Source organism: Scyliorhinus torazame, chromosome 9, assembly GCF_047496885.1.
Source record: "Scyliorhinus torazame isolate Kashiwa2021f chromosome 9, sScyTor2.1, whole genome shotgun sequence".
NCBI classification, from domain to species: Eukaryota; Metazoa; Chordata; class Chondrichthyes; order Carcharhiniformes; family Scyliorhinidae; genus Scyliorhinus; species Scyliorhinus torazame.
In genome coordinates, this window is record NC_092715.1 from 148,762,950 (window position 1) to 148,785,278 (window position 22,329).

Here is a 22,329-nt window from a genome sequence, read left to right on the forward strand (position 1 = left end):
CAATTTGCCAATCACCGAATTAAGACTAACCGAATTATAATAGTTTTGTCTCTCCTTCATACTTTACTTGAACAATTGAATCATTTACAGTGGTCCAGTTCTCCGGCATCTCTCCAATATCTAGTGAAGATTGGAAAATTATCCTCAGAGCATCTGCTATTTCATCCCTGGTCTCCTTTAACATCCTAGGAAACAATCCAATCTGGCAATTTATCCACTTTCACGGATTCAACTCCTCTAGCACTTCCTCTTGTGTTATGACTATTTAATCCAATATTTCACACTGCATCATCCCTTTCGTTTGTGAATACGGAGTCAAAAAATTATTTTAAAATTCTCCCATATCCTCTGCATCTTCGCACAAGTTCCCTTCTTCATCTCTAATAGGCCCCACTTTTTCCTTCATTGTACTTTTACTCTTTCTATACTGGTAAAACATTTTTGGGTTTTCCTTAATGTTGCTTCCTAATATTTTTTCATGCCCTCTCTTTGATTTCCTTGTTTCCTTTTTTACTTGATTCCTGTACTTTATATACTTTTCCAGGTTATCAGCAGTGTTGAGTTTTTTGTGACTATCGTAAACTTTCTTTTTCAGTTTCATCTTCCCCTGTATTTTTCTAGACAACCATGGAGATCTAGATTTGGCAGTATCATTCTTATTTTGGGGGGGCACATGTCTGCTTTAATGAAATACACCCAATACACTGGAGTAATGAAACAGACTCAGTTTGTCTGTTCATATAGGCCTGAATTGTTTGCCCATCGGACACATGCACTGGGCGGACCTGGAAGCAGATGCAAAACGCGCTTCTGACTGCAGTCATCCCCAAACCTGATCCACACTGTCTGGCCAAGTATGGGCCACCAGTGGGTGTGAACTGGTATCGCTAATGTGCTCCCTTAGGAGGATAGCCATTGTTTCAGGGAGCTGTAGACCACCTGAGAAATAAATTGCAACGGAAAAGCTATTCAAAGTATGTATCGGAATCACATTCAAATACAAACCTCTGTCCTCAGACAACATTTTAAATTTTATATCAGTCCAGACAGTTCATGCAACCCTGAATCGAGGTTGAAGCGAAAATGTAACGGCTACCCGGCCAATCGACCCACCTGCCAACCGTAAAAGCAGATGGGCCATGTACGATTGTGTTCCATTGGCCCAATAATGGGTTAAATTGCCTGCTTGATTGTCGGCAGGCGTGCTTCCGACTCTTATGCGTACCTCCTGACCAAAGCATTGCTCGAGTGCGCAAAGACATTGTGTGCCCGGCATTTTCTCATGTTATTTCGCACATTTCTGCGTTGGACACCCACCCAAGCAATGTAAAACCCTGGCCATAATTTCCATTTCAGACTACAAAAATATTTGATATTCTCTCCTTCATGTCTCTAATCACTTTACTTTCTGTTTAATACAAAACTTGACTGTTGGATCTTGAAATATTTCAACTGACAAACCTGCCACATTGTACATTTCTTCAATTTACAAAGAACAAAAGAACAAAGAAATGTACAGCACAGGAACAGGCCCTTCGGCCCTCCAAGCCCGTGCCGACCATGCTGCCCAACTAAACTACAATCTTCTACACTTCCTGGGTCCGTATCCCTCTATTCCCATCCTGTTCATGTATTTGTCAAGATGCCCCTTAAATGTCACTATCGTCCCTGCTTCCACCACCTCCTCCGGTAGCGAGTTCCAGGCACCCACTACCCTCTGCGTAAAAAACTTGCCTCGTACATCTACTCTAAACCTTGCCCCTCTCACCTTAAACCTATGCCCCCTAGTAATTGACCCCTCTATCCTGGGGAAAAGCCTCTGACTATCCACTCTGTCTATGCCCCTCATAATTTTGTAGACCTCTATCAGGTCTCCCCTCAACCTCCTTCGTTCCAGTGAGAACAAACCAAGTTTATTCAACCGCTCCTCATAGCTAATGCCCTCCATACCAGGCAACATTCTGGTAAATCTCTTCTGCACCCTCTCTAAAGCCTCCACATCCTTCTGGTAGTGTGACGACCAGAATTGAACACTATACTCCAAGTGTGGCCTAACTAAGGTTCTATACAGCTGCAACATGACTTGCTAATCCTTATACTCAATGCCCCGGCCAATGAAGGCAAGCATGCCGTATGCCTTCTTGACTACCTTCTCCACCTGTGTTGCCCCTTTCAATGACCTGTGGACCTGTACTCCTAGATCTCTTTGACTTTCAATACTCTTGAGGGTTCTACCATACACTGTATATTCCCTACCTGCATTAGACCTTCCAAAATGCATTACCTCACATTTGTCCGGATTAAACTCCATCTGCCATCTCTCCGCCCAAGTCTCCAAACAATCTAAATCCTGTGTATCCTCTGACAGTCCTCATCGTTATCCGCAATTCCACCAACCTTTGTGTCGTCTGCAAACTTACTAATCAGACCAGTTACATTTTCCTCCAAATCATTTATATATACTACAAAGAGCAAAGGTCCCAGCACTGATCCCTGTGGAACACCACTGGTCACAGCCCTCCAATTAGAAAAGCATCCTTCCATTGCTACTCTCTGCCTTCTATGACCTAGCCAGTTCTGTATCCACCTTGCCAGCTCACCCCTGATCCCGTGTGACTTCACCTTTTGTACTAGTCTACCATGAGGGACCTTGTCAAAGGCCTTACTGAAGCCCATATAGACAACATCCACTGCCCTACCTGCATCAATCATCTTAGTGACCTCCTCGAAAAACTCTACCAAGTTAGTGAGACACGACCTCCCCTTCACAAAACCATGCTGCCTCTCACTAATACGTCCATTTGCTTCCAAATGGGAGTAGATCCTGTCTCGAAGAATTCTCTCCAGTAATTTCCCTACCACTGAAGTAAGGCTCACCGACCTGTTGTTCCCTAGATTATCCTTGCTACCCTTCTTAAACAGAGGAACAACATTGGCTATTCTCCAGTCCTCCGGGACATCCCCTGAAGACAGTGAGGATCCAAAGATTTCTGTCAAGGTCTCAGCAATTTCCTCTCCAGCCTCCTTCAGTATTCTGGGGTAGATCCCTTCAGGCCCTGGGGACTTATCTACCTTAATATTTTTTAAGACACCCAACACCTCGTCTTTTTGGATCTCAATGTGACCCAGGCTATCTACACACCCTTCTCCAGACTCAACATCTACCAATTTCTTCTCTTTGGTGAATACTGATGCAAAGTATTCATTTAGTACCTCGCCCATTTCCTCTGGCTCCACACATAGATTCCCTTGACTATCCTTCAGTGGGCCAACCCTTTCCCTGGCTACCCTCTTGCTTTTTATGTACGTGTAAAAAGCCTTGGGATTTTCCTTAACCCTATTTGCCAATGACTTTTCGTGACCCCTTCTAGCCCTCCTGACTCCTTGCTTAAGTTCCTTCCTACTTTCCTTATATTCCACGCAGGCTTCGTCTGTTCCCAGCCTTTTAGCCCTGACAAATGCCTCCTTTTTCTTTTTGACGAGGCCTACAATATCTCTCGTTATCCAAGGTTCCCGAAAATTGCCGTATTTATCCTTCTTCCTCACAGGAACATGCCGGTCCTGAATTCCTTTCAACTGACACTTGATAGCCTCCCACATGTCAGATGTTGATTTGCCCTCAAACATCCTGCCAATCTATGTTCTTCAGTTCCCGCCTAATATTGTTATAATTAGCCTTCCCCCAATTTAGCACATTCATCCTAGGACCACTCTTATCCTTGTCCACCAGTACTTTAAAACTTACTGAATTGTGGTCACTGTTATCGAAATGCTCCCCTACTGAAACATCTACCACCTGGCCGGGCTCATTCCCCAATACCAGGTCCAGTACCGCCCCTTCCCTAGTTGGACAGTCTACATATTGTTTTAAGAAGCCCTCCTGGATGCTCCTCACAAACTCCGCCCCGTCTAAGCCCCTGGCATTAAGTGAGTCCCAGTCAATATTGGGGAAGTTGAAGTCTCCCATCACCACAACACTGTTGTTTTTACTCTTTTCCAAAATCTGTCTACCTATCTGCTCCTCTATCTCCCGCTGGCCGTTGGGAGGCCTGTAGTAAACCCCCAACATTGTGACTGCACCCTTCTTATTCCTGATCTCTACCCATATAGCCTCACTGCCCTCTGAGGTGTCCTCCCGCAGTACAGCTGTGATATTCTCCCGAACCAGTAGCGCAACTCCGCCTCCCCTTTTACATCCCCCTCTATCCCGCCTGAAACATCTAAATCCTGGAACGTTTAGCTGCCAATCCTGCCCTTCCCTCAACCAGGTCTCTGTAATGGCAACAACATCATAGTTCCAAGTACTAATCCAAGCTCTAAGTTCATCTGCCTTACCCGTAATACTTCTTGCATTAAAACATATGCACTTCAGGCCACCAGACCCGCTGTGTTCAGCAACTTCTCCCTGTCTGCTCTGCCTCAGAGCCCCACTGTCCCTATTCCCTCGTTCTCCCTCAATGCTCTCACCTTCTGACCTATTACTCCCATGCCCACCCCCCTGCCATACTAGTTTAAACCTTCCCGTGTGACACTAGCAAACCTCGCGGCCTGGATATTTATGCCTCTCCGGTTTAGATGCAACCCGTCCTTCTTATATAGGTCACACCTGCCCCGGAAGAGCTCCCAGTGGTCCAGATAACGGAAACCCTCCCTCCTACACCAGCTGTTTAGCCACGTGTTTAGCTGCTCTATCTTCCTATTTCTAGCCTCACTGGCACGTGGCACAGGGAGTAATCCCGATATTACAACCCTAGAGGTTTTGTCTTTTAACTTTCTGCCTAGCTCCCTGAACTCCTGCTGCAGGACCTCATGCCCCTTCCTGCCTATGTCGTTAGTACCAATATGTACAACGACCTCTGCCTGTTTGCCCTCCCCCTTCAGGATGCCCTCTACCCGTTCGGAGACATCCTGGAACCTGGCACCAGGGAGGCAACATACCATCCTGGAGTCTCTTTCATGTCCACAGAAGCGCCTATCTGTGCCCCTGATTATAGAGTCCCCTATTACTATTGCTCTTCTGCGCTTTGACCCTCCCTTCTGAACATCAGAGCCAGCCGTGGTGCCACTGCTCTGGCTGCTGCTGTTTTCCCCTGATAGGCTATCTCCCCCGACAGTATCCAAAGGGGTATACCTGTTCGAGAGGGGGACAACCACAGGGGATTCCTGCACTGACTGCCTGCCCTTTCTGGTGGTCACCCATTTCTCTGCCTGCACCTTGGGTGTGACCACATTTACATAACTGCGATCTATGACGCTTTCCACCACCTGCATGCTCCTAAGTGCATCCAATTGCTGCTCCAACCGAACCATGCGGTCTGTGAGGAGCTCCAGTTGGGTGCACTTTCTGCATATGAAGCCATCCGGGACGCTGGAAGCCTCGCGGACCTGCCACATCTCACAGTCAGAGCACTGCACCCCTCGAACTGACATTGCGTCAATTAATTACAATTTAAATTAAAACAAAAAAATATTTTTTTAAATTTCAAAGTTACTGTTAACTATCTGTTTCCTAGCACTAGATTTCTAATAGAAATGCGAAAGCTAAATATAGTACTCTCTGATCTCTGGCTTAGATACCCCTCTAAATTATAATTAAGTAATTATGTTTAATTAGTTACCAATGCTTAATTTTTTTAATTTAGTGTAGATTCCCAACCAGCCACTCAGGCCACAGCTTTTCTGTGATGTCACTTCAGTTTCCCCCTGACACACACAATTTGAAAAAGGTATAAAAGTAAAAATGAGTAAAAATCACTTACTTACCTTCTGAGTGTCTTAGATGTTCTCAGGTTCTCTCCCTGGCAGAGACTGCTCCTCCACCTCCGAACCTTTCTCTGCACAATGCTAATAATATAATATAATAATAATATAATATGGCACTTACCTCACACCAATGGGTCTTATTATTAGGTTAGAGGAGGAGGGCGGGTGGGAGACACTACACGTGTAGAGTCTCGGGTTTCCACTCCACCAGAATTTATTGGTTGGGGGGGGGGGGGGCCTTCCCAGAAGTCCGTGGGTCGAAAAAAATAAAACAGAAAAGATAAGTGTTTTTTTAAAAGGATAAACTTACCTCCCAGAAATCACTTGCGCACCGCTCCCGCTGAAATCGACTGGCCTGTTCCTGTGAAGGTAAGTGTTTTTTTAAAAGGTTAAACGTACCTCCCAGAAATCACTTGCGCACCGCTCCCGCTGAAATCGACTGGCCTGTTCCTGTGAAGGTAAGTGTTTTCTTAAAAGGATAAACGTACCTCCCAGAAATCACTTGCGCACCGCTCCCGCTGAAATCGACTGGCCTGTTCCTGTGAAGGTAAGTGTTTTCTTAAAAGGATAAACTTACCTCCCAGAAATCACTTGCGCACCGCTCCCGCTGAAATCGACTGGCCTGTTCCTGTGAAGGTAAGCGTTTTCTTAAAAGGATAAACTTACCTCCCAGAAATCACTTGCGCACCGCTCCCGCTGAAATCGACTGGCCTGTTCCTGTGAAGGTAAGTGTTTTCTTAAAAGGATAAACTTACCTCCCAGAAATCACTTGCGGACCGCTCCCGCTGAAATCGACTGGCCTGTTCCTGTGAAGGTAAGTGTTTTCTTAAAAGGATAAACTTACCTCCCAGAAATCACTTGCGCACCGCTCCCGCTGAAATCGACTGGCCTGTTCCTGTGAAGGTAAGTGTTTTCTTAAAAGGATAAACTTAACTCCCAGAAATCACTTGCGCACCGCTCCCGCTGAAATCGACTGGCCTGTTCCTGTGAAGGTAAGTGTTTTCTTAAAAGGATAAACTTACCTCCCAGAAATCACTTGCGCACCGCTCCCGCTGAAATCGACTGGCCTGTTCCTGTGAAGGTAAGTGTTTACTTAAAAGGATAAACTTACCTCCCAGAAATCACTTGCGCATCGCTACCGCTGAAATCGACTGGCCATGGAATGGTACAGCATAGATTTGAGGCATTTCATCCTATTTCATGTCTTTACCTCATGCAGCGTAACAGGACCCACCAAAACTCAAACAGACAACGAATAGCCGCCAGAGTCCCCTTAACCCACAGGGCTTCAAGGTCATCAGCCTGCTTCCACAGCAGCTGGGAGATGCGGGGAAGCAACACGGAGGAGCACATGTAAAAGAAGCAAGGAAACACACTAGGTACACATGGGCTTCACAGGCAAATAAGCGGTTACGGTGTTCGAGCTTGTGTCGAGTTATGTTTACAACAAAATTGTTATTTGTTTCCTGAAAATGTCCATTGTTGAAGATCCTGTGGAAATGCAATCTTACCATGGCTCAACCCCAGACACAAAGGGCTGAATTAACCTGTGCGGAACTGTAATTATTCTATGATTCTGTAACCCAAAGGTACCTGGGTTGGTGGGGGGGGGGGGGGGGGGGGATTTTTAAAAAATGGCACCAGGTGGCATCGATTGCAGCCGACACGAATGGCAACAGCGAGATTGAATGTGGACCTTTGTTTTGTACAATAGCTGCATGGCGATGGATCATACAAATCGGGTGTGTATAAATATATCCTAGCCAATGTCACTGTATCCTTAACCTCCAAGCAGCTCCTCATGTATTTCTGCAGACTGTAGCTGCTCATCACCATTATCTTTCCATTCCCAGTATGACCTGCATATGACCCTAATTCCACGCTATACAGTTGATTTTCATTGCCCTGTGAAGTGGCCCAGCAAACCACCCAGTGTTCAACAATAGGAGGATAGATACCAAGTATTTGTCTAGTCGCTTGCATATTTCTTGCAAACTATACTACATTTTCACAAAATGGCATCATCCATAAAAAAGCACTTTGCTCATAATTCCCTAATTAATCAGGAACGTAAGAAATTACGTTGCAGTGCAGAAGGAGGCTATGTGAACCATTTTTCTGAATGAACAATTCATCATGATATTCCATGCCCATTGTCATGATATTCAGGTTAACATCACAGCACATACATACACACATAATGATGGACAGATCAACGGACCAATCAACACACAAAACACGACAGCCAATCACGGACAAGAGCATACATTGTACAAAGCAGGGAACACGACACTTCCTGGGCACTCGAGCAGGAGAGGGCTCAGGGCACAGACCTCATTGCCAGCCACTCAGAGGTTCACCATGTGCTGAATACCAGAGTTTAATATGTTAATAGTTCATTGAAATAAAACTGCATTGTACCATTCGCAACCGTGTTGGTTTGTCTGTGTATCAGAGTACCCAACACTTCACCCATCCCTTTCTCTTTGTAATCGTGCAAGATCTTCCTTTTTATCTAAATTTAAATTTGAATGTCTCAATTGAGTTTGCCTCCATCACGCTCTCAGGTAATGCATTCTGGACCATTTGTTGCATGTGAAAGATTTCCTCAGGTCACTTTTGCTTCTTTTGTCAATGACTTTAAATCTGTGCTCTCTGGTTCGCGATACGTTCACAAGTGGAAACAGTTTTTCCCCATCTACTCTGCTCAGATCCTCATGATTCTGAATCCCTCATCAAATCAGCCTTCTCTTCTCCAAGGAAAACAGTCATCACTTCTCCAATCTATCTTCATAACAGAAGTTCCTCATCCTTGAAAAGATTCTCCTGAATCTTTTCTGCACTCTCTCCAATGCCTTCACATTCTCCGTAAACTGCGGTGCCCAGAATGCAATATTCCAGCTGAGGCCAAATGAGTGTCATATACAATTCAATATAACCTCCCTACTCTTCTACTCAATGCTCATTTAATAAAGCCCGGAATACTGTATGCTCTATGAACCATGCCCTCAACCTGTCCTAACCCTTCAATGACTTCCCAGGTCCCTCTGCTCCTGCATTCCCTTTAGGGTTGTGCCAATTATTTGTATGAGGCCATTAGTTCCACCTGGCAGTGTAAAGTCCTGGCCTGCTGGAATTCCGATAATGCAAAGCATATCTGTCAGCTCTGGAAAACTTTGATCAAACCTCTGAAGCTGCTTTGAGCCAGCAACGAAAGAGTCCCCGAAGACCACAGCACAACTCCAGTGAACTCAGGGAGGCCACACCCCTTTTTTTACTGCCGTAAAGCAGGCAGGTTTAAAGGGCCCAGTGATACCGACAGGTCAGGAAGAAGGTAAGTACCCTGGCAAACAGATGAAATTTGGCTGGTAGGTTCCTGGATGGGGAGGGGATGGCGGGGCCCATGTGGCTGGGGTCAGGAGGAATCCTGTAGGGAGGGGGAAAAGCCTGGGGTTGATTAATCAGAGGATGGGGTATCTGGAGTGTGCCAGAAAAAACCCTTAGTTTGCACCTTCCGAGAGAGATTTCCGAGCGCACCTCTGGGGTACCCCCAAATCCGATGCTGGGGAGTCAGGAAGTTACGAGAATTGGACAGCATTTTCCCAAATTCTGCCAGAATGTCAGGTTCAGAATGAAAACTGCCATGCATCTCTCCAGATGCACAGCTAAGTGGTCACTCCAGATTTTCTGGCAATCAAGTGCACAGAAAATCAGGAGGGTGTGGATTTCACCGTCACTTTGGCAAGGCTGAGACTGATAAAGCCGGAGAGCCGGAAAGGTCGGCTGCACAGAGATCGGGGAGCCTTCTTTAAAGTGACCGCCAATCTGCGATAAAAAATAAACTCCCGTCCCCATCCCCCCCGGTGCGGCCAGAAGGGTCAGGGTGACCATCCCCCTCCTCACATCCACCATGCATGTATCGGGGCATTCCCCTCAGGCATCACCTTTCCCCCCCACCCCCCAACAGGCATTGGGGCTCCCCCAAACCACACATAAGCGGAACCCCTCAATGGAACTCCCCAGAGGGCCCACCCCTGGCAGTGCCACGCAGGTTGGCACCACCAGGTTGGTACTGCCAGGATGGCACTGATAGCGGACAGTGTCAGTTACCATGGCTGGTTTTGGTTTTTGACGAGCAGTAGTGATTTGCGGCGGCAAAATGTCTCACTTGCTGCTTGCTCGATGCGGAGAGGCGTGACATGGTAGCACAGTGGTGAGCACTATTGCTTTACAGCGCCAGAAACCCGAGTTCGACTCCCAGCTCAGGTCACTGTCTGTGTGGAGTCTCCACATTCTCCGAGTCTGCATAGGTTTCCTCCGGGTGCTTCAGTTTCCTTCCACAAGTCCCTAAGGACATGCTTGTTAGGTGAATTGGACATTCTGAATTCTCCCTCAGTGAACCCGAACAGGTGCCTAGGGGATTTTCACAGTGACTTCATTGCAGTGTTAATTTAAGCCTACTTGTGACACTAATAAAGATTATTAGATTATTATTAGAAGCAGCGTCATTTAGCCTTTTAATAACATTTAGATTAATGTTAAAATATGCTAATCAGGCTCACGCCCTTTCCCAGCATGAACCTAATTGCGTCAACAGAGGGGGGCTGGGTAAATCTTGTTCCGTAATCTTGCCCACGCAAACTCCATTCTGGGCCTCTCACGAGATTAAGCGCCCACAGCTATCGTGGCTGCTATATCGTGGCCATTGTCTATCCTTGTTCTTTCCACGAAAATGAATCACTTCACGTTTCTCTACGTTGAACTTCATCTACCACCTGTCCACCCATTCCACCAACTTGTCAATATTCTTTTGAACTTCTACACCATCCTCCCCACAGTTCACAATGCTTCCAAGTTTCGGATTATCCGCAAATCTTGAAATTGTGCCCTGTGCATATAGGTCATTAATATATTTCATTTACATTTTTAATTTTAGCATTGCAATGTCACATTTTGATTAATTTAATACTTGACAATTAACGGAAATTTAATTTAAAGGAAAATAAAAAAACATTTTCCTATATCGCTCCATTCTGGTTTCCACCCTCTCTAATCCCATTACAATTAATTTCCCAATTCATCTTTCTCCATTTTCCTTCCACTCTTTCCTCGGTTGGCCTTTGGACCATCCTATATCATCCTGGCCTGAAGTCAACACATTGCAGAGGATGTTCATTTGGCAAGTTTTGGTTTGCCTTCAGCATATCAATGAAGCCCAGCTCTCAAACTAGGCAGGACCTACAAATATCACAATCAGGCAGCCAGCTGGCTCATTCAACCTGTTAGCCACCTGATGGAAAAATTGTGATTGCTTATTCTGTTTAACAACACACTCAACATCTAGTTCACATCCCAAAATAAAACTACTAATCTTCACAGCAGTTCCAATCATCATCAATCAAAATTGTAGGAATAAAATGGAGCCCTTCTGGTAAGTTGGAAATAAACTCCGATGGAGAACAATAAAAACACATACCAGAGACATCAAATTTTGCTTGTTGCAAGGTGTCATAAACTTCTTGTTGTGTAGGGAGGTCAGGAAACCTCTGTTCCAGAGCAGCTAAAATTTCTTCATCTTTCTTGGTCACTCTTACAGTCTCAGAAGTCATGTTCATACAGTCTAAGATTATTGCACCTAACAAACAAATAAGCATAATGTTACAAAACAGGTATTAATCACATCTTTTTGAACTGAATCCACCAATATCAATTAAACTTACTGCTTTACTGCTCGCTCAATGAGGTGGAAACTGTATATTAACAAGTGAAAACATAGGAATGAAGATGCTTGTGTGCAAAGATTAATCTGATTACAGTCACTTCTACCACTGCTACAGTAATTATTTATAGGTATCAGCTGCAATTGATCACAGATACACACAAAGCAGACTTTGATCACAGTCTGTCGTTGAATGGACGTCATATGAATCCATGGGCGCGATCTTCCCAAAAGGGAATAAAGTCTCCTAGCGAGCACGTTTAGCCATGTGTTTCCCGCACTCGTGTTGAATAAGAGGCTTAAATGGGGCCAAGGCTGCACATAGTCTTGTTTTTTACAATGGGAAGCTCTGCTCGCCGGAACTCCCCATTGCAGCAAGTGATCGGGATGCCATTTTTAAATGGTGTCCCGATCTCAGAGGCCCACAAAAAAAATTCTCAACCTCCCCCCAGCCCGAACGCAACATGGGAGTTTCCCGTGAACCCCCAATACCCACGATAGGGGCAACCCTGGCGCAATCGCACTCGCACAAAAAATTACAGGTTGGCACCCTGGCAGTGCCCCTGCCAACTGTGAGTGTCACCTGTGCACCTTGACAGTGCCAGTTTGTCACCCAGGTGGCACTGTGAGGGTGCCAGGTTGGCACTGCCAGGGTACCCCTGTGGCACCAGCAGTGCCAGGGCACCACCCTGCCCAAAGGACATGCAGCTGGGGGCTTCCAATCCCCTTGGAGATCCCCACGAGTGCAGTTCCATCTGGTCCCTGTTTGTGGGGACCAGTACCAAATGGCGCTCGCCCAAGGTCCCCAAGGTGAAGGGATTGAATCCCAAAGCCTCAGGTACCTCGGTAATCTGCTCATTAGAGTAAGCCTTACTGCCTCGCTCCAATATGAAGATGTGTTAAAAAGTGACCCCGCCCATTGTGGGTGGGATTCCCCTCGCAACGCCTCTCGAGATTACGTTGAATCTCGTGAGGCGTGGCAAACCAAGTAGATCCCGGGAACAGGGTCTCCCAGCTTTAACCGGCCACGCTGCGCTGTGGCGAGCTGCTTTTCCAGTGCAGCATGGCTGGAAGATCGTGCCTCATATATTTACTCACGTTTCACCAAGGCATTTAAACTCAAGTTCAATACCAGCCATTGCTAACAATTTGCTCAAGTACAACGTTCTATCTCTATCACGTCACTTGGGGCGTGAATTTGGACCTATCATGCCTTTGTTATTTTTCTTTCCAATTTTGTTTGTAAATTTACATGAACACAGATTATATGCATCAAGCTCAGTGCATTACAAATGGCACAACTGAGAAGCCAACTAGAGAAAATTTCCGCTAATTGTGTTAAATCGCCATTACTCTCACTGCTCCATCTCGCACTGTTAGAGATATGTGTAATTGTAGAAATTACAGCACAGAAGGCATTTGGACTTATGCCAGTGCAATGCTTCAACTTTAACTATCTAATCCAATCCCATTCATTTGCCCTTTCTCAGTATCTATTTATATTTCTCCTTTAAAATACTTAGCCAATTCACTTTTAAATCACATAATTGGCTCTCAGAATCCATGTTGTAAACCATGCATGTTTTAATAATCACCCGAATGATAAAAACGTATTTTAACTTTCTTCATTATTCTTGCAGTGATAACCTTGAGTCAATTCACTAACCAGTGGAAGCAATCTTTCTGTATTTACCCTCTCAAAGGCTTTCAGAATATTTAAGCACTGTATGAAGCACAATGGTCCAGATTTACCAATCAAGTGGGAATCATAGGTGAGACTGTGGATTGAGCACTTTCCTCACCTTCATTTCTGGGATTAAACTCATTATCATTATATGGGAGGGCTGGTAACATTGAAAGCAGCTGTGGAACTGACACATTAACAGGAAGGATATGATGGTTGAGACTCTCCATTTGGGAGATTAAGTTTTCCTCCCTGGGAGTGCAAATCAGGAAGCAATTCAGTATCCCTCACCATGCAAATGTATGAAATCCCAATGTTTACAAACATCAACCACATCATTAAGTGCATTCCAATCACACGTTTAAGTTGTGGTTGATGTTTGGTACACATTGGGGTTTAAGAACTTGGGGTCACTCACCCGTGAAGGGAGATAAATCAATCAAGGCTGCAGTTGTTTTGTGGAAAATATCAATAACAACCCACTAATAGAAATTAATGAATGGGTTGCAGTACAGGATCTGAGGGCTTTAGACACAGGTCACAGCTGTTCTCTTTCCAGGCATGGACACATGGTACTTCCAAGTTATAACTGTAATTTCTGTCACTGCCCCTGTCTGGACAGCTCTCTAGGTTCCTGACAGAGGTCTTTTTTCTGGGGGTGGGGAGGAGGTGGGTCTATGGGGAGGTCCCTCTATTTAGGAGGTCCCTGTGGGGAGGTCCCTCTATTTAGGAGGTCCCTGTGGGGAGTCCCTCATGTTAGGGGGTCACTCTGGGGAGTCCCTGTAGTTAGGGGGTCTCTGTGGGGGGCAGGGGTTCCTTTAGTTACGGGGCCCCTGACAGATGCTGCCATTGCCCCCCAGGCGGCATTGGCTGCCCTGCTGCTGGTCCTTCAACCCCCTCAGGGGAAGGGGATGTCCCGTCTCACATCCACAGCATCCAGAAGCCTGGCCAGGTCGGCATCCCCGACACGCGGAACAGATTTGCATGGTGCCATGCTTGTGTTCTCACTGGGAGTCCATTGTGGGGGAGTGTTTAAAAGCATCTCCTCCTTGTTCGCGGGGAGTGGCAGGGCACGGGTCTGGCATATCAAATGGCGAAACAGCCAGACCGGCATGAGGTTCGTGTGCGCTCATTTTCGGCACTAAGTGTCGTTAAATACCTATCATGATCCTTAGAACCTTTTCCATTAAATCATGCCCTTAGTCATTTTTTGGGGCCTTGGGAAGTTTCTCCCTGTCTAGCCCACACTTATACATTTTTTCAGCAGTGGGGAGCTGAACATGCTGCCTAGGCTGGCTCCTCAGAGATTGGGCAGCCATTTTAAACAGGCACCCCAATCTCTAAGTGAGCTTGAGGGTCCTCCACATCCCCCCTCCCTGCACACATGTACATTTCACCCCCCCCCCCACAAGTGAGGACACCTCGCTATGGGGGTCACTGAAACCCATACCCAACCCCCTCTGTTCAGGCCTCCACACTCACCCCCTTTCAGGCCCCCCCTTTTCAGGCCCCCACCCTTCACCCCCCCAAACCTTTAGTAGGCCCCTTATTACCCATCCTTCACCCCCCTCACCCTTCAGATGCCCCCCTCATCCCCCTTTCACTGGGGCTGTTTAGCACAGGGCTAAATCGCTGGCTTTGAAAGCAGACCAAGGCAGGCCAGCAGCACGGTTCGATTCCCGTAACAGCCTCCACAAACAGGCGCCGGAATGTGGCGACTAGGGGCTTTTCACAGTAACTTCATTGAAGTCTACTTGTGACAATAAGCGATTTTCATTTTTCATTTCATGGTGACCCTTAGGCAGTGCCCTGCTCATCTGGTGGTGCCAAGATGCCTGGGGTGCCAGAGGGAGAGCCAGGGTGCCACTCTGCTCTGTCCCTTAGCAACCAGAGGTCTCCAATGGCCTGGGATAGCCTCGCAGGTGCCATTATGCCCGGTTTAGTGCTAAACGGCCAATGGTGAAGTCTCCCAAGTGTGGGCGCTTGTTCTCAGATGCTGGGATATGTGAATTAGCCGAATGGCTCATTTCAATATGTATATCTAGATCTCGCCTAGCGAGGGTGACGTCCAGAACTCATCGTCTCACGATATCCCGTTAGAAAGTGCGAGGCCTTCCAAATGTTGCAAATCTCGCGAATGGCCTCATCGCATCACAATTGGGAATGCACAAGAGGGCGGAATTAGAGGAACACAAATTCTCAGAAGTTCTTGGGCTGGAGGAGATGACAGAGATAGGGAGGGGTAAAGCCATGGAGGGATTTGAAAACATGGATGAGAACTTTAAGCTCCAGATGGTAGATTGGTAGATCATGATTGTAGATGGATGACAGGATTTGGGGAGCCCCCGACTTTATCAATAATGAAAAAGATCCATGCATACCATTACGCAGAAACAAAGTACATGAGGCTTACCGAGGCCCATGCCTCTACCATATCCCCGAAACACCACCTAACCTTTTGGAAATTAAGGGGCAATTTAGCCTGGCCAAGCCACCTAATCTACACATCTTTGGACTGTGGGACAAAACCAGAGCTCCCGCCACGCTACGACGAGATTCCGATTTTGTTTACTGGAGCAGGCCGGTTGCATCACACACTGTTTGGCGCCTGGCACTGTTCCCGTTTTTCTCCTCTCCCGCTTTTCACCGACCTTGTTACGCTTCGGTGAGAGTGTAACAAGACAGGATGATCGCGCCCTATGTGTAACAATTCCCCACTCGCCCGAAAGTGCCGCCTCCTCCCCCCAACGTCCTTCCATCATTAGTCGCACAATGGTGGAGGCGGGGGGGGGGAGGGGGGGGGGGGGGGTTGGGGGTTGGAAGGGTTGGTGGGGTTGAAGGGAGGGGGGCGTGGAAGGAGGGTTGAGAGTCGCATGGAAAGTTGAGAGGGTGGATGTCACATGGTGGCGGAAAGGTCTCGAGGGAGGGGGGGAAGACATTGGTGTTGACTCACTCATGCTGCCCGGTGTAGGCCGTTGAGCTTTTTCCGGCATTGGAGCCCAATCCTCCTGGTCAAACACCCGGCGCTCCCAGGCAGCACAGGCTGCCCTGTGGCTGACCCTCCAGGACTCTCAGGGGAACAGTACATCCTTCCTGGCCCCCACTGCATCTAAGATCTACATCCCCAAATCATGGGGCGAGTCTTCTGGGCGTCATTGTTGCAACCTGGCTGGGGTTGCTGTGCAAGTGCAGTTGAAGTGCTGCTCGGCCTTGTTAGCGGGGAGCTGGTGAGCGCGGTGCCGGCGGATCAGCTGGCAAGCCTTCATTGCTGGAAGAAGCACCTGGGGCCTCGTTAAATGGATGAATCACGTTGAACCACGTTGTCAGCGTCACTGGGTTGTGCGCCGGGAAGCTCCCGGCTCTTCCCGCTCACTACCACACTTAAGAGAACCCCGCCCAAAGTGTGAATGAGTAGTTTCTTGATAACCGTCGTATATCCCTGAACTAGTGGCTAAGTTTTCAGCCACTATATTATTAGAATAGCTGGATAACAACTCTTTCAGGCAAGAGAAAACCCATGGTCCATTTTGGTGAAATATACAATATTAACCACAGAAGAAGCACTAAAATAAAACTTTCTAAAAGTAGGTTACATGTTAGGTACTTGAAATGAGAATTACGTTTTTGTACCTCATACTTGGGATGGGAGGGGCACTGCTGCCTCACAGCGCCAAGGTCCCAGGTTCGATCCCGGCTCTGGGTCACTGTCCGTGTGGAGTTTGCACATTCTCCCCATGTTTGCGTGGGTTTCACCCCCACAACCCAAAGATGTGCAGGGTCGGGGGATTGGCCACACTAAATTGCCCCTTATTTGGAAAAAATTAATTGGGTACTCTAAATTTTTTTTTAAAATCCTTGGGATGGGCAATAAACGCTGGTCCTGTCTGTGATGCCCTCATCACAGTGATGATTTTTAAAAAAACTTGCCGTCTAAAATATAAATCCCAGCATGATCATAATGTGGATATGGCAGTTTACAGTAGCAGATTGAGGCCTAAATTCCTTAGTGGCTAATCCGGGGTGGGGAGGTGCAGTGATATCAAATGAGCTGTGAGTACCAAGCAAGCTGTCTGGAGAAGGGGATGGGGACAATTGTTCTATTAATGCCCGTTGAAATCCAGCCTGAAATGGACGCAGGAGCAGGTCACTTAAAACGGCCCCAAATTAACAATGATCCACATTCTCACAGCATATGTTTGCAGGCCTCTGCATTGCTAAATTAATTTCTATGTGCCATTTTAGGTGCAACGGAGTAACATTTATGCATCATTTTGTCTGTATTGCTGTGTTCTAAGAACATTGCGATAAATTATAACATCCTAACATTAAGTATTGTATTTTGTCCTGTTCTTGCATTTTTAATTATTCAACTGCTAATTTTCCACCTTCAAGAAGCAGCAGCATAATCCTATAACATTTTGATTTCCCAACGTCACATTATGCACTGGGGAATCCCTCTACGAAGTTACCCCCATACGAATTTACCCAGCAATTGTCCAGATTGCTTCCGCTGGACAATTATGTTGTGCTGGGAACAATCTGACAGAAACAACTTAAATTGTTCACTTCAGATGGTCCTGACAGTTTTACCCTGATGGTACTCTGAAAAGAGTTGGAAGGAAAAAAAACATGTCTAACTCCAGAGTACCTATTTCAAAAAACACAGAGTCAGCCTTGCACGGGACACCCCTCACAAACAGGACTGCCCCTAAGGGACCCACCCCCCACCCGCTCACCGGAACACCCCAGTGTAGCGAGAGATCAATGCGTCCTGATCTCCCCCGAATCGACCCCTGACCCCCAGCCTCAACGTACTATGCGAGGTCGTCCCCTCCCCCCCCCCCCCTCCCCCACAAGACTAGCAGGTCATTTAAAATGGCCCCCGACCAAATCCCAGAATGGGTAGGATTCACATCTCAGAGTCTCACGAGATCACGTTAGATCTCACGAGGCGTTGCAAGCTGGGTAGATCCTAGGAGCAGGGTCTCCAATCTTCCATCGGCCACGCTGCGCCACGGCGAACTGCTTTTCAGGCGCAGCTTAGCAATTGGATCACGCCCATAGTGTCAGATGCTAAATTAGGGAACTTTGGAACTGCATGTGGTGGTGGCCATGAGTCTGAGTGCTTGTGATTGTGTTATATGTATTTTTGTTGTATCGACCATTTAAAGTGAAATTTTAATTTGAAGTATTATTTGTTGTTTAATGTGTGTTGGTCCTCATTCATGGTAAAATTACAAAAAATGGAATCTTGTTGATAATTTATTCATTTGACGGTGGTTTGATAAATTTGGCTACAGTGCTTATGGTTCCCCCATGGCGATTGTATCAATGGATACTGACCTAATCATCAAAATATAATTGCGCACATAATCATTATTATGATACTTACATCATTCATTCATTTTAGTCTCGGTGAATCAATCACTCGCCTTCTTCTTCAAGCACTCTTTCTTAAAGGGTTTGTCTATGCATGTGACCAAGATCAGAAACACACAAAGTTCATTTACTCTAGCAGGAAATAGATATTCTTACCTCTGAAAAGATGTGTTAATTGTTGGTTGAGCAATTCTGGAGCTTCTTGAAGAATTTCTGAAACTATTAGGGTAGTGCAAGATCTGACCGGCTCCAGTACAATTTCACACTGAGCAGAATGTAGTCGCTCTTGTTCATGGTGGTCAATTATTTTCACAACAGCAGTTTCAAGCACTTTATCATCACTAAAAGGTAATAATAATGTAATTTTATATTATTAGTAGTGTACTGCTGGAAAACATGGACATACTTTCTAAACGATTCGTTTTTCTCTCAGGATAGCGCACAAGAAACTGTAGCGAGGAAACAACAACTTATAATGCATGAGGAGAAGGTGCTGATCGGTAGGCAAGTGGACTCTGGTGGAGGTGACGCCATAGAGAATGCTGCATGGAGCAGTTAGCTACCCAGCTTTGTTCAAATTCAACAAAAACAGGAAAATGTCAGGAAAACGCAGCAGACACAGCAGCATCTGTTGCAAGAGAAAATGGTGTTAACCTTTCTTCAGTCATATGCTGAGTGTTTCCTGCATTTTTCTATTTTTATTGCATATTCCAGCATCTGCAGTATTTTGCTTGTATTTTGTTCAGATTCAAATTGAATTTGATTGGTCAAAGCATTGCCCTGGGGAATGCCCCAGGGAATGACTGTTCCCTAAGCTTTGGTTCAGATGAAAAAGCTCCAAAGTGTGCACAACACTGCAAAAAGGACAGGGCCCTGTATGTGAATATATGTGAAATATGTTTGAAAAGAAAATCTAAACAATAACTTAGGGAACAGTCATTCCCTGGGGCAATCAACCAATCAGAATCAACCTACACTGACTTTGAACAAAGCTGGGCAGCTAATTTCTCCATGGGCATGCTGCATTCTTTATGGCAATGCCTACACCAATCAGAACTCTCCTCAGTATAAATTGTTGCTCCCCATTGCAATTTGCTAATTTTTTGCAAGCTAACCTGATGAGTGCAAGGCGCAAAACTTCAATAGCGGGCACGATTCAGTGGACAAATGTTAAAGTCTGCATTTAGGCGCATTTCCCTGCTATTCAACTGCACGTTGCTGTTTCTTTTCACCTTGGGGAGTTTCTCCCCATTGAGGCCACACTTAAGGAATGGCACCTTGCAAATTGGGGCGCCATTTTAAATGGCAGCCCCTATCGTCCCCCACCCCACCCCCTCCTTTCAGGCACTCCCGCTTTCTTCCCACACCCACCATCTCACAACCTTGTCAAGCCCCTTGGGAACCCCCCTTCAGCTCCTTCCAATTGGCGAGGCCCCCCCTTGGGCCCCACTCCTAGCACTGCCACCCTGGCAGTTTCCCTGGCTCCAGTGATAAACTGTGCTCTGGTGAGGTCTCGCAGACGTCGAGTCCTGGGCACTGGGTGAATCCGGCGTCTGAAAATTTAAAAGAGCCTAATGGCACATTTAAATAATCCGATCTGGATCTCGCCCAGCGAGGACGAGATTCAGATTGTACCAGGTGGAGCGAGTCGGTGCTCTCCGGGATTCACCCAGCATGCATGGCGCCAGGCTCAACTCAATCACTGAATCATGCCCTACTGGTCTCTTTTAACAGCAATACTTCATTTTATATTGTCAACATTTTTTCACACATATATTGTCAACATTCGTTCATACATATTTTTCTTTAATTTAATTTCCATAAGGATTTCAATTTTGTTAAAAAAAAATCAGAATATAGGGGCTAATTCAACAAAATTTGGGGTCATAAGTTTGGACTCACTGAATGGAAACATAAATCACAAATGCTACTACAATCCTGTAGCCTTAGTTCTCCAAATTGTGTTGTTGAGCAGTGTGGTTCTGAGTCCAAGAGCACAGTCAAATTGAATGTGCCCTTTACCTTTAACCAATATGTTATTTAAACTATTAAATCCAAATTTTAAAATATACCAATCAAATTCCCGCTGCCTTATTGCTTGTTGCATGTTTAAATTAGCTGTCTTTAACTCACAGTATTATGTGGTACTAATAGACAAACATTTTTCCTATTTGAAGATCATAATCAATGCTTTCCCTTTCAACACTGCTGGCTTTGTTACAAGTGTGCAGCACGTCAGGTAAACTAATTAATCTAAATTATTACCTGAACAGCAGTTTGTACTGTTTGCACTTTTGAATCTTAGGCATAGGCTTTCACTCTACTGAAGAATATTTATTACTAGATTTACTCCTATTTACTTTCAATTCAATGATTTCAGTATTTTAAAAAAATGTTGATTATCCATAAGCCGTGCACAATTATGTTAACATTTATTGGCATACATGGTTTTTAGAAAAGAAAAGGCAAAAGCAGGAACCACAAATATTACCAAAAAAGGGCTGACCTTTCAGTTAAAAGCTCTGGAAATCAACTTAAGAAATCAAAAAATGCTTGGCTCATTGAATCAGCAGTTTCTATCCTAGTAATCAAAATAATGGCAAGCATCCAAAGAAAACAGCATGCCTGAACATGAGAAAGTTATTGATTTAAAGAAGCCTTTCGAAATTCCTTCATTTCATGATGTGTATTTCTGTTTCCCAACCCATTTTGTTCCCCCGCCGCCATGTTTCCTTCTTTGCCTAAGAGGACAAGGTAGACCAGGACATCAATTTGAACAGAATTATCATCAATACCAGTCCATTAGGAGCAGGGCGGTCAAATTAAAAGCAAAAACAAGATCTATCAATACCTAACAGGATAATTGCCAAGACATGTGAAATATGGTGTAAGGTTTTACAACATAGGTAAACATGCCAGCAAATTCAGATTCAAATTCAATTTACAACTATGATAAACATTTTTTTTTTGTGGGCAGCACGGTAGCATTGTGGGTAGCACAATTGCTTCACAGCTCCAGGGTCCCAGGTTCGATTCCGGCTTGAGTCACTGTCTGTGCGGAGTCTGCACATCCTCCCCGTGTGTGCGTGGGTTTCCTCCGGGTGCTCCGGTTTCCTCCCACAGTCCAAAGATGTGCAGGTTAGGTGGATTGGCCATGCTAAATTGCCCTTCGTGTCCAAAATTGCCCTTTGTGTTGGGTGGGGTTACTGGGTTATGGGGGTAGACTGATAATTTAATTAATTTTAATGTCAAAATGCATGGCCTTATTTAGCAAATATCCTAATATTGATCTCAGTCACCCGAGTTACCCTGGCATCGGGAAATCTTTCAGGTCAGATAAAAAACAATCAATCCATGAAGACAGTGCTTTTAAAGCATCGCAGGCAAGGAAGATGAGAATTTCCTTTATGCCCAAACTATGTCCAACATTACTATGACACATACTCATTGTCTGAAGTGCTTCCATCATTGGAATATAATGGCAGGACATCTGTACATTATTTCCAGCTGGAAATTAGACAGCAGGAAAATAGATAGAACCCAGCAGGAACAGTACCCAAGCTCACTCTCCAACCATGGTCACCGAGTACCAGTAAAAAAAAATCTAGGTCTCCCAATTAATGGGCAGCAAGGTAGCACAATGGTCTCTCAATTAATGGGCGGCACGGTAGTACAGTGGTTAGCACAGTTGCTTCACATTTCCAGGATCCCAGGTTCCATTCCCGGCTTGGGTCACTGTCTGTGCGGAGTCTGCACGTTCTCCCTGTGTCTGCGTGGGTTTCCT

General features: G+C 45.7%; 1 protein-coding gene across 5 annotated transcripts in view; it reads right to left on the minus strand.

The window, feature by feature from the left end:
• LOC140429519 (protein prune homolog 2-like) overlaps positions 1–22,329 on the minus strand; it is a 725,367-nt gene that overhangs the window by 526,783 nt on the left and 176,255 nt on the right. For all 5 annotated transcript variants that reach the window (XM_072516619.1, XM_072516617.1, XM_072516616.1 and 2 more), the window contains 2 exons: positions 18,702–18,886; positions 11,240–11,398 (listed from right to left, as the gene is read on the minus strand). In XM_072516619.1, the coding sequence (XP_072372720.1) occupies positions 11,240–11,398; positions 18,702–18,886 (344 nt within the window). The remainder of the gene's footprint in view (positions 1–11,239; positions 11,399–18,701; positions 18,887–22,329) is intronic.